The 12,688-nt window shown below is 47.8% G+C and overlaps 2 protein-coding genes across 4 annotated transcripts in view; both read left to right on the top strand.

Moving 5' to 3' along the window:
* The window catches only part of LOC144120589 (monocarboxylate transporter 4-like), a 111,266-nt gene that overhangs the window by 20,093 nt on the left and 78,485 nt on the right, over window positions 1-12,688 (top strand). The gene's annotated exons all lie outside the window — the stretch shown is intronic.
* The window catches only part of LOC144120587 (monocarboxylate transporter 12-like), a 23,910-nt gene that overhangs the window by 8,709 nt on the left and 2,513 nt on the right, over window positions 1-12,688 (top strand). For all 3 annotated transcript variants that reach the window (XM_077653156.1, XM_077653154.1, XM_077653155.1), the window contains one exon: window positions 2,953-3,936. In XM_077653156.1, the coding sequence (XP_077509282.1) occupies window positions 2,953-3,936 (984 nt within the window). The remainder of the gene's footprint in view (window positions 1-2,952; window positions 3,937-12,688) is intronic.

The raw sequence follows: 12,688 nt of genomic DNA, 5'->3' as shown, positions 1-12,688 counted from the left end.
TAGCTTATTCGGGTCCTTCTTAGTCCTGCTATCTTTACAACACCTCCGCTATTTTACCACCTGGCGTTCCCATCGTGTGTGCGCCCCTATCCTAATCAACCGCGGTGGCTCAGTATACGGAGCCATAGATACAGCTATCTAGATGGAGATGGATACAGCTAGCTAGATGGAGGGGACATCGTACTAGAAAAACTAGCCACCCTGTATACGCAATGCCTTATGACCTCGACTGTACCAGAAGCTTGGAAGAATGCAAACATTATCTTAATTCATAAGAAGGGAGACGCCAAGGACTTGAAAAATTACAGGCCGATCAGCTTGCTATCCGTTGCCTACAAAGTATTTACTAAGGTAATCGCTAATAGAGTCAGGGCAACGTTAGACTTTAATCAACCAAATCATCAGGCAGGCTTTCGCAAAGTATATTCCACAATAGATCATTATCACACTATCAATCAGGTGATAGAGAAATGCGCAGAACATAACCAACCTCTATATATAGCTTTCATTGATTACGAGAAAGCATTCGACTCAGTGCAAACCTCAGCAGTCATACAGGCATTGCGTAATCAGGGGGTAGAAGAGCCTTATGTCAAAATACTGGAAGATATATATAGGAACTGCACAGCTACTATAGTACTCCATAAAGTCGGCAATAAAATTCCAATAAGGAAGGGCGTCAGGCAAGGAGACACGATCTCGCCAATGCTGTTCACCGCATGTTTACAGGAGGTATTTCGAGGCCTGAATTGGGAACAGTTGGGAATAAGAATAAATGGAGAATAGCTAAACAATCTGCGATTTGCTGATTACATTGCCTTGCTGAGTCACTCAGGAGGTGAACTGCAAATCATGATCAATGAGTTAGACAGGTAGAGCAGATCGATGGGTCTAAAAATTAACATGCAGAAAACCAAGGTAATGTTCAACAGCCTAGCAAGGGAACAACAGTTCACAATTGGCAGCGAGAGCCTAGAAATTGTGACGGAATACGTCTACTTAGGGCAGGTAGTGACAGCTGATCCGGATCATGAGAGGGAGATAACTAGAAGGATAAGAATGGGGTGGAGCGCATATGGCAAATTCTCGCAGATCATGAGTGGCAGTTTACCAATTTCCCTCAAGAGGAAAGTGTACAACAGCATAATCTTACCGCTACTCACCTACGGGGCAGAAACGTGGAGGCTAACGAAAAGAGTTCAGCTTAAGTTAAGGACAACGCAGCGAGCCATGGAAAGAAAAATGATAGGTGTAACGTTAAGAGACCGGAAGCGGGCAGAGTGGGTGAGGGAACAAACACGGGTTAATGACATCCTAGTCGAAATCAAGAGAAAGAAATGGGCTTGGGTAGGGCATGTAATGCGAGGGCAAGATAACCGCTGGTCCTTAAGGGTAACGGAGTGGGTTCCAAGAGAAAGTAAGCGTAGCAGGGGGCGGCAGAAGGTTAGGTGGGCGGATGAGATTAAGAAGTTTGCAGGCAAAGGGTGGATGCAGCTGGCAAAGAATAGGGTTAATTGGAGAGACTTGGGAGAGGCCTTTGCCCTGCAGCGGGTGTAGTAAGGCTGATGATGATGATGCTGATGATGATGATGAGATACAGCTATAGTTACAGCTCTTGGCTACTGGGCCGGAGAGGTCGGGTGCAATTGCTGCGGCCGCGTTTCGATTCAGGAGAAACGCAAAAAGTGGCCGTGTGAGGGGCGATGTTAGTGCACGCTAACGAAATTATTACGGAGCCCTCCACTGCAGCACTTCTTTGTCCATTTCTTCGTTGACTCCCTCCTCCCGCCATCTTGAACACTGGACTTGCCTAGTGTAGAACAGAAAAAGGCGCATGATTAAGCTACCTCACATTTTCCCCGCAGCCTAAAAAAACGGCTTCTTTCTATTACCATATTTTAGCTCCTTTAAACCACCTGTTCAGTGTGGCCAAAATGAGATTGCTACGGTTGTTAAGGCAACAGCGTTAAAGATTCCATTCGGCGTAAAACTTGGTGTCAGCGTGACTAGAATATCGTGATTGGTCGAGAGAGTAATGACGTAGAAAAGCAGTTTCGCTGAAAAGGAGAAATGTAGTCAGGTGGGGAGCCAGACACTCTACCTCGACATCGGTTAGTAATGCTCATTCAGTGGGATAAATAGAGACATTGTACAGTCGTGCACACACCTGTCGGGATGGTTTGAACGGTGCACAGGGCAGCACCCTTGCTTCATTTACGAGGGGTGTAGGAGTAAAAAAAAAAGCATGGGAATGCGCATGCGCATTCCCATGCATCGTGTTTCCCTATTCAGGTCTTTAAAAATTATATCGGGCCCGCGAGGCACCGGCAATTGCCATGAATGCACAAGAGAGCAAGCCGTTCGGACGCTCTGGACAGGTGTGTTGACGACTGTATACACGCACCTCTCATCGCACAGTAGGCGGATTACATTACAGGAACACTGGGTTCGTTTCGGTCACTTTTTGTTTTGTTTTGTTCTTCAATCGCAAGTACATTTTTTACATGGTACACGTACATTCATGTTTCTCTATGCTGAACAAACGTGGTCTTATTGTGTTTGTTTTCTCTTTTCCTTTGATGCCATACACCTGCTACTGTTAATGCTGCGCTGTAAAGAGGAGTCAGGATTTACCTCTCAAGCTGTTATGCAGCTCTCTTCTGGCTTTCCTCGCTAAACTTTACCTTAAAACCTTCAAACTAGTCTGCGTCACAATTTAGTATGAACAATTATGTGCAATATTGAAGTATGTCGTGGCAACAGGCGTGTCGATGCCTACCAAAGGGTGCGCCAGGGGACCCCCGAGTGACCGTAGGGACCTTTTAAAGCTATTGCGTCATTCTCCTACCCCTTTTTAAAATCATTTATCTTTCCTCTCCCTCTAAATAGGGTTCATCACTCAGTTACATCCCAGGTGCCTGATGAAACCCGTTGCTGTGTTCTCTATTGCAGGCATCACTCTCTCCGGCCTCTTTATCGGAGCCAACGTTCTCGTGGCGCAGCACTTCGAAAAGCGAAGAACGACGGCGTGCAGCCTTATGTTCACCGCCGGCGGAATCAACACCATTGTTCTGCCCCCGCTTCTCGAATTCTTCCGCACGCAGTATGGCATTCGCGGAGTCTTCCTCCTCTACGGAGCCATCCTGATGAACGCCTTTCCTTTCGCCATTGCTGTCAGACATCCACCGCCATTGCGTAATCACAGCAAGTCGCTGAGTTCAACGAGCCATTCTTCGAACAACCCCCCAATTCCCAACGGCATTCCCCGCACTGAGGTCGCCGCAAATGCTCTCCCGACTTTCAAAGCAGTAGAGAATTCAAGTGATTTACAGGCACGTGTGAACTCCTCCAAACCATTGGATGGAGAAGCTAAAACTTTTCGTTCCAGTGTAGATGATGAGGTCTGCACCGACCGAGATCCTATTCCTCCTGTGCAGTTGAGGATAAAGAGAGTGGCTGCAAGATTGAAGGAGTTGTTCAGGTTATTCATGACAGTCGCCTTCTGGGTGAACGTCACGTCATTCTCGGCAGTGAACCTTGGCATGTCCATGTTTGTTCTCTTGTCCACAGATTTTGCGAATGACCGCGGCATCGCCCCTTCGGAATCAGTGTACCTGCTGCATGCTTTGTCTGCCAGTGACATTGCCTTAAGGCCACTTTCAGGTTTCATCATAGATTCAAAAATTCTGTCACTCGAATCTGTCATGCTCTTGGGATTTCTCATTCAAGGGGTCGCGTTCGAGTTGCTCGCATGGTTTGGGACATTCCACATGATGCTCATTTCTTCCGCGCTAGTGGGGACCACATGCGGGACAAGGACCGGGCTCATGACCCCAGCCTTGGTGAAGGACTTTGGGATGGAAAAGCTCCCCGACATGCTAGGAGCGATGTCTTTCGGCGTGGGAGTAGTGCTACTACTGCGTCCACCTGTTGTAGGTAAGAAACACGTAGTTTTACTAAGAACCGCTTGTGTACAGTGTCGAAGAGAGCAGACGAACACAATTATACACCTTAGTGAAGCGAAAACATTCACTACGCTAGGTAAAGCAGTCTTCGGGTGGGCAGCACAACGACCTTTAACGACCTTCAGCCCAACCAAGGATAGCCGTATATTACCATGTGCGCTACAATTATGGTGTCGAACTCTTGACCCCTGACCTTTACCAATGACCTTTTGTTCACCTTGGAGATTGGGTGACCTAGGGATTGACCTTCCACCTTAAGGACGTCCGTTTGGGTGATGTGAAGCCACGTGAAGACATCCGATGGGGGTGTCGTAATGCCATGTGATAACCACGTCATAGCCACGTGTTCGTGAACTATATATAGAACGGCTGTCGCGAGCGCGCAGCGGGGCTGCCATCAACGAGCCTCAGACGCGTATATATTAAGCATCCTTTCTTTTCGCTGAATTAAGCCACTGCAAATTTTTTTTGTCGTGTATTTCTTCGGCCGCACTGTTTAGCGCAAGAAAGCCTGAGCGGCATATGCGTCATAAAACTCAATGCAAAACGCAAACACAACGATAAGTGGGTGTCATATAGACTATAGAGGCTTTTGAGTCGGCTTCGTCAGCATATGTTGCAAAAAATAAGAATAGCCAACTCTTATTGCGTTTGTCTCCAATGCAGCGTTACCAGTAACCTGCCAAGGGCTAGTAAGCATTAAATCTCTGCACGGGTCGCATTCCAAGGCACGACCCTGGCTGGCCCTGATCGAGCCAGAGATTTAAGCCTGACCCGGGCCAGCCCAGCGGCTTTGAGCCCGGGTCCACTACATTATCCCTGCACTGAGCCCGGGGCGGGGCCGACGAGCTCGACGTAAGGCCCGCAGCAGCTGAATAGGTAAACTGCGATCTGAGTGTCCTGCTACACAACTAAAGAAGTGGCCGACAAAGACGCTCGAATCGCAATAACTCTTGGAAAAATTGGTTTGGTAAACAAAAACAAGAGTAGATAAGGCTGGCTCGCCCTCTAAAATTTTTGAAGAGTAATCTCTTCTATGTGTAGCCCCGAAATTCCGGGAGTTGCACACACGCGCACAAAACTGAGTTATCGGGAGTCGCAACAACGTTCAAGTCGTGTAATCCGCGTCCGAGCAGCTCGGAAACCTTAGCAAGATGATAAATGCATTTTAAAAAAGCTAAGAAGCCTTGCACAATCAAACATCGTGACCCATTTGGTGCATGTTCATCTGGGGTGGTGTAGGGTGGATTGAGTGACAAATTGTGACAGCGCTGTGCGTGTGTGTGTTATGCCTTTTTTCCCTTCTCTCTTCCTCCTTTTATTCCCCTAATCCCTCTTCCTCAGTGCAGGGTAGCCAACCGGAACCCCTTTCTGGTTAACATCCCTGCCTTTCCCTCCTCCTCTTTATCTATCTATCTATCTATCTATCTATCTATCTATCTATCTATCTATCTATCTATCTATCTATCTATCTATCTATCTATCTATCTATCTATCTATCTATCTATCTATCTATCTATCTATCTATCTATCTATCTATCTATCTATCTATCTATCTATCTATCTATCTATCTATCTATCTATCTATCTATCTATCTATCTATCTATCTATCTATCTATCTATCTATCTATCTATCTATCTATCTATCTATCTATCTATCTATCTATCTATCTATCTATCTATCTATCTATCTATCTATCTATCTATCTATCTATCTATCTATCTATCTATCTATCTATCTATCTATCTATCTATCTATCTATCTATCTATCTATCTATCTATCTATCTATCTATCTATCTATCTATCTATCTATCTATCTATCTATCTATCTATCTATCTATCTATCTATCTATCTATCTATCTATCTATCTATCTATCTATCTATCTATCTATCTATCTATCTATCTATCTATCTATCTATCTATCTATCTATCTATCTATCTATCTATCTATCTATCTATCTATCTATCTATCTATCTATCTATCTATCTATCTATCTATCTATCTATCTATCTATCTATCTATCTATCTATCTATCTATCTATCTATCTATCTATCTATCTATCTATCTATCTATCTATCTATCTATCTATCTATCTATCTATCTATCTATCTATCTATCTATCTATCTATCTATCTATCTATCTATCTATCTATCTATCTATCTATCTATCTATCTATCTATCTATCTATCTATCTATCTATCTATCTATCTATCTATCTATCTATCTATCTATCTATCTATCTATCTATCTATCTATCTATCTATCTATCTATCTATCTATCTTTATCTAGGGTGGTGTATGAAATGCTTTTGCCTTGCAGATCCATTACATCGGGCCCAGTTACAAACCTTCTATGGAGGTAAAATTCTAGAGTCCCGTGTACTGTGCGACGTCAGTGCAGGTTAAAGAACCCCAAGTGGTCGATATTTCCGGAGTCCTTCACAACGGCGTCTCTCATAGCCTGAGTCGCTTTGGGACGTTAAAACCCATAAACCAAACATCGGTCAAACCGGCCCGTGTATGAATGAAAGGTTGATGGAGCGCAGGAGGACGTCTAGCAGGGACGGTAACCTTTCTCTGCATTGTCATGACTGTGAAATGTAGAATGAAGGGACTAGTAAATCTGTAGCGCGCAGGATAATAGCTATGCACAGGAGCCAGGATGTGAGAGAAATCATTGAATCAGATTTGTTTAAAAAAGCGACTGCATAATGCGTCAGCGCACCACCCATTTCACTAAATATCAAAGAATCATCATTTACAAGTGCGGCCATCTGACGTCAGCATTTTCAGGTCGATGACATCACGGAGCAAAGACTATATAATGCATTCGTATCAATGAACCATTAGTTGGATATGAGCGCTTGTGTTGCCCACGTTTTTCTTGTCCTTTCTCGTGCGCTATCGTATACGTAGTCTGCAATTCAGCAACTACTGCCATCTCTTGGCTTCCAGTAGCGAACACTGCATAACTCAATGGGGATGTTTTTGGGTCGTAATTTTGAAGAAAAGTAGAAAGTCGATGTGGTTGTGCGCGAAAACTGTTATCATTGACGTCTCTTCCTTATCGCTGCAAATTCTGGCCTATAAAATGTTTCCTACGCTCACACCCATTATTTCCGATGGCCGTAGAAAATGAACTGGACGTACCCAACCTTAGAAATTCCCACGCTGCTTTCAGATGTTCTACGCCGCGCGGCTCACGTTGGCAGCCGTGAAAACAAGCTGCACTTAGCCAGATTCCTTCGGCTTGCATATAACTGAAGAAATTAATGTATAGAATGCACAGTGCAAGTGGAAACGCAGTGCTAATAACCATTGCAGCGCACTGCAAACTATAGCCAGCAAAAGGAGCACCGTTACCGCTGAAGGCACCACCGTAGTAAAAAAAAAATTGGAGGAGGCTTAAGCTTCGCCTTTAAGAGTGGAACGCGACAGCGTGTTACAGCACTGCCAGGGAGTCCACGGAATGCCATCGCCCGTTTGGCGCGACGCCTTGCCCGTTAGACAAATCGCTCTGCTACGTACGGTGAAACGGACGCGCGGAGCGGCAAACCACGTAGAAGCGCTGCCAGGCGCCTTTTTGAAACGCGCGGGACTCAAGTTGCAGTCGTAGTTCGTCGGCACACCTTCCTAGACAAACCCGATGCCACTAACGCCAGCATGGCCTCCGCGCCGAACGAACGGGTAGGAAGCCGCAATCTTCGAGGTGAACGCGCTTTGGATGTGCGCTGCGTTGTTCGCCGCTCACCGCGTGATTCCTGCGTGCCCGCACGGCCCCACTGCGCCCCAACGAGACGAGCGGGAGGCGCTGCCGTCGCCCGCCATCTGTTGGGGCAGTGGCGTACATTGCGAGGAGGAGGAGGAGAAGGAGGATTTTTCGCGCACGGCCAACGCCTCGGACGCCTACGACACCGGCTTTTCTGCGACGCGGGGCCCTTAACGCTGTCGCGTTAAAAACCCGTCCGTCAGTCTAGTAGCCGGTTGCGAGGCCTCATAATAGCTTTCCTCTGGCACGCTGTGTGGTGCGTAGAGTACACTTTGACAAGTACTAAATCCCGCCTAATTCACGGCTGTCGGCAATGAACTTAATCCTACCGTCAGGAAATTAGAAGGGAAATTGCCAAACCTGTTCAGGCGCTAAAACGATACAATATGAGCTGGCCATTTTGGTATACTATGGCGGTATGTTGTCGTTTTATAAGTGGTGGGCGCGAGCCAGTCACAAAGTATTCTTCTAGACTAGGTGCTGATATTTCGATTCCTTATTTGGTGAAGGAAGCCGTATACTATAGGTTCCTGTGCTGGACGGTATTGTTTGTATTTCTGTTTGTTGTACGCCCAAACTAATGAATGTCATCGTCATCATTAGCAGCAGGAGCACACTGGTTACGCCCACTCAAGTACTAATGCCCATCCTAATGGTCCTGCGCTTGCAGCAGCCACACTATGCCCCCCATCTAAGCAAACTTCGTAATCTTGTCTCTCCTGCGGACATTTGGCGTTCAGACCGCCAGGTGGCTGCCGAAGCACACGGACGCGTCTCACGTCGGCTCCGTAGTTTTCTATTGTTTTGTGCAATTTTTCGACTTTTCATGGACTGAAAGTGCTGGAAACGGTTTGTGAAGGCGTTGTGCACCATTTTCGTCCACTTTTCGGGACTTGCGAGTCCGAAATTTGTGCTTGACACCGAGCGACAGACGCTTCGCTGGGCCTCGAAGTAGGCCTAGCTGGAACCTGCCGCGCCTGGGCTAGGCTAGGCCTAGCCTCACAGTGCGCACATGGCTTCACCAAACGCCGAGCCTGCCTGCAGCAGCAGGGTATACCAAGTCGGAGGAGAAGCAATCTCGCCTGAAGAATTCGGCACGGATCCTCGATGGACCAGGGCCCTCGCAGCCCGCAAACTGGCGCACTCAGCACCGCTCCACGAGCCCGCCACCTCGAGCTCGCCTCTCAAGCCACCGGACGGACCCGCCACACCGGCCCAGCCCAAGCAAGGCAAGTCTCCTCCACCAACTATAAAGCGTCCGGCTCCGCTACCCAAGCTACCCGCCTCAGACCTGATAATCATCTACCGCCCGAGTGGGGGCCTAGATCTCCGCAAACACAATGGGGGCTACATACTATCCCCCGTACGCACCGCTCTGAAACTCCTCATAGAGGCAGCACGTCAACCAGACGCCATACGCATAATTCCTCGAAACAACTCCTTCACCATCAGAACACCATCAGAGAACAGAGCGGAACGCTACGTTAGGCTACAGTCTCTTCAAATCCTCAACATGACCTACCCTTTAAAGGCCTACATAGCCCAACCAGACAGCGCTATCCGAGGCGTTCACTACAACGCTATATACGACCAGACGCCTGAAGATAGTTTAGGAACTTCAGACTTTCAACAAAAATAGTTCGTATGACATTACGGACGCCGGACGTTTGGGCAAGACTAAGTCCGTCCTCGTCACTTTCCTCAATAGAAAGTCGGTTCCAAGGCAACTACATTTTTACGGAGCCGTATATAACTGCTATCTTTTCCTGGCCAAATCCGAGGCATGCTTCAACTGCCGGAAAGCCGGTCACAGAAGCGACGTCTGCATCCAACCCAAGCAAAATCTCTGCCAGCGCTCTGTAGAGCCTCATTCACCAGTCGAGCCACCCACGTGCGCAGCCAAATGCATCATCTGCAATGGATCCCACTTCACGGGCTCCAAGGACTGCAAGCAGCGTTTCAACCGACCGGGCAACAAGAGGCCGACACCCAAGGATGATACGACAAAGAACACAACCCTTCGGGAATCCCGCCGCAGGCAGCGATTAAGCTCGAGAAGCCGCGCCAACTCCCGTCACCGGTCCCGGTCCCGGTCCGAGTCCTTCCCACCTCTGTCCAGACAGCCCACGTCTGAGAAACAAGGAAAGACTGGAGAGTCAGCATCTGACAAACAGGTGAGCTGGGGTCCGTGATCTCTTTCCCTTGTTCGTGAGAATAATCAACTTAAAGCACAGCTCGAACAGCAAAAGGAAGCAAATACAACATCTGAGTCCACAAATCGATAGTTTTAGCAAACAACTTCAATTGCTACTAGAAAGAATCCCGTCAACAGAGAAAATGGAAATCCCTCAAAATATCCCATCTCTCACCCCGGTAGCTAGCCCGCCAAACTCACCCACCCAAAGCACACCTGCCAAGCGCAGAGCAAAAGAAAGCACTACCACTGAGGACGTCACAACGTTAGGAACCCTCATCAACGCGATCACGATTCTTGAACAGAAAATGGGAAAGAAATTCGAAGCCATGACCAAAGACATGAGCACATGGACGAGCAATCTCAACAACATAATGATGACGCTCGAGCAGAGATCTTGCGCCCACGACGCCATCGCTGCTCAGGTGCAGAGCAAAATAGACTAAGTGTTTCCCCCAACATAAATCAAACTCAACCCATTCGCTTTCAGAACAGTGCATGATGGCAGCAAACCACAATGAACTTAGAGTGTGGCAGTGGAATTGCAGAGGATATCGCTCCAAGCGAAGCAATCTGCAAGTCCACATTCAATCTCTTTCCGACACAGAAGTCCCCACAGTCATCGCACTACAGGAAACTCAAGCTCCTGTCAGACTAGTCAACTACACTCCCCAAAAGCCAATGAACGAACCCATTCAAAGGGTAGCAACCCTAGTTCACAGAGAATACACCGCTACAGATCACCCCATTGAGGTTGAAGACATAGATTGTCACCTAATAGACCTCCTGCCCAAAACTATAAATAGCACTAGCCTATCCATCCTCAACACATAGAGCAGCCCGAAAGGCAAAGCAGCCCCCCTCCTCGCAGCCATGCGCAAAGCGCTCCATATCAGCGCTAAACACCCGCTTATAGTGCTTGACGACTTAATGCCACACACGTCAGCTGGGGGTACAAATTCAACTGCAGGAAAGGAGCACAGCTCTGGACACTAATTCAGAACGAGGTACTCACCCTGTCAATAATCCACAACAACATACGCGCATCGGTAACAGCGTGCAACACAACATCACTCCTGATCTCAAACTCACAAAGAATATCACAAAATGTCAGTGGTCGAACACGCGGACCTCCCTTGGCAGCGACCACTACATAATTGAAACCTCACTCTCGCTAAACTCACTCGCCACCTTAATGAAAAAAAAGCTGCAGATCACAGACTGGGACAAGTTTCGGAACCCCCGGAACGACGCCCCCACCCAAATCAAACACCTTGCCAGGTGGGTGGCAGAACTCACAACTGACGTCGCTACAGAGACATCTAAGATCCCGAGCAATCGCGAATCGGAAGCTGTAGACAGTAGACTCCTTCACATGTGGGAGGCTCATTCCAGACTGCAGAAACGATGGTTTCGTAACAAACACAACAGATCACTCAAGTTAAGGATATCAGCCTTGATCAAGGAAATAGAGGCACACGCAGCGCAACTAACCCGTCAGCAATGGGGTCAGCTCTGCAACCGTATGGATGGCAACCTGGGCCTAAGAGACACATGGAAATTTCTGCGCTGCCTCTTAGAACCACACAACACGAGTAGCACGCAACAGCGTAATATAACGCGCCTCATTCACAGAATGGGTATGGATGATGATGTCCTGATCCAGAATCTCAAAGACAGGTACCTCACAACAACTCCCAAATTACCCCTCCCATCCTACTTGGGCTTAGAAAACCCCGAGCTCGACGCGGACATAACTACGTGGGAGGTTAGGGCAGCAATGTTCAAACTTCGCACCACGTCTGCGTCAGGAGCAGACAGGATCACAAAAAAAAACGATGAGAAAATTGGACGAGAACTCCATCCAAGCCCTAGCAGAACTTTTCAACAAGCACTGGAAGGAAGGTACTCTTCCCTTCGAGTGGACCCACGCGAGGGTCACTTTCATCCCCAAGCCCGGAAAACCGCTAGACCTGTTATACCTCAGGCCAATCTCTCTCACCTCATGCTTGGGAAAGCTATTTGAGCACGTAATCCTCAACAGACTACAAAATTACATGCAAAGAAAAGAGCTCTTTCCCCACACAATGCTAGGATTCCGAAGCCATCTATCAACACAAGACGTAATGCTTCGAATCTCTGAAGAAATCCTACATCCCAGACATTGCAAACGCACACGAGAACAGCTAGCCTTAGACCTCACTAAGGCGTTTGACAATGTCCAACACACAGCCATACTGGACGCCTTATCCAATCTAGGAGTCGGGACTCGAACACATACCTACATAGCAGCTTTCCTACGAGACCGCACAGCGGAAATCAAACTAGGCCCTATAAACTCCCCCTCCTTTCCTCTGGGCACACCCTAGACCGGGGTAGCGCTAGGGACCGGCACGTCACCTATCATGAAGTAATCCTCCATTACAGGGCTCAAAGACTCGTCTGTCCCCCACCACACATTTCCCTCTCGAAAGAACAACAAACTACCTGGATACAGCTCCAGGCTCGCCCATTCCCTTCACCAGCTTTGCTAGCCCTTATCCACCCAAGCCAATACAGGCCCGAATTCTCTCTTTGTGGGGCTCCGAGAGCCAACTTTGACCACATTTTGTATCTCTGTCGAGAATTCCAACCACCATCTCGCTGGAGCCTCACGGACAAAGAGGGTTGGGAGATCGTGGTCTCCAGCTCCGAACCAGCCTCACAAAGGCGGCTGGTAGGGTGGGCTGGAGAGGTCGCCGCACGTCATGGA

Source organism: Amblyomma americanum, chromosome 2 (genome assembly GCF_052857255.1).
Source record: "Amblyomma americanum isolate KBUSLIRL-KWMA chromosome 2, ASM5285725v1, whole genome shotgun sequence".
NCBI lineage: Eukaryota > Metazoa > Arthropoda > Arachnida > Ixodida > Ixodidae > Amblyomma > Amblyomma americanum.
The sequence above is the reverse complement of the archived record's forward strand: the minus strand, read 5'-3'. Positions and strand labels throughout refer to the sequence as shown.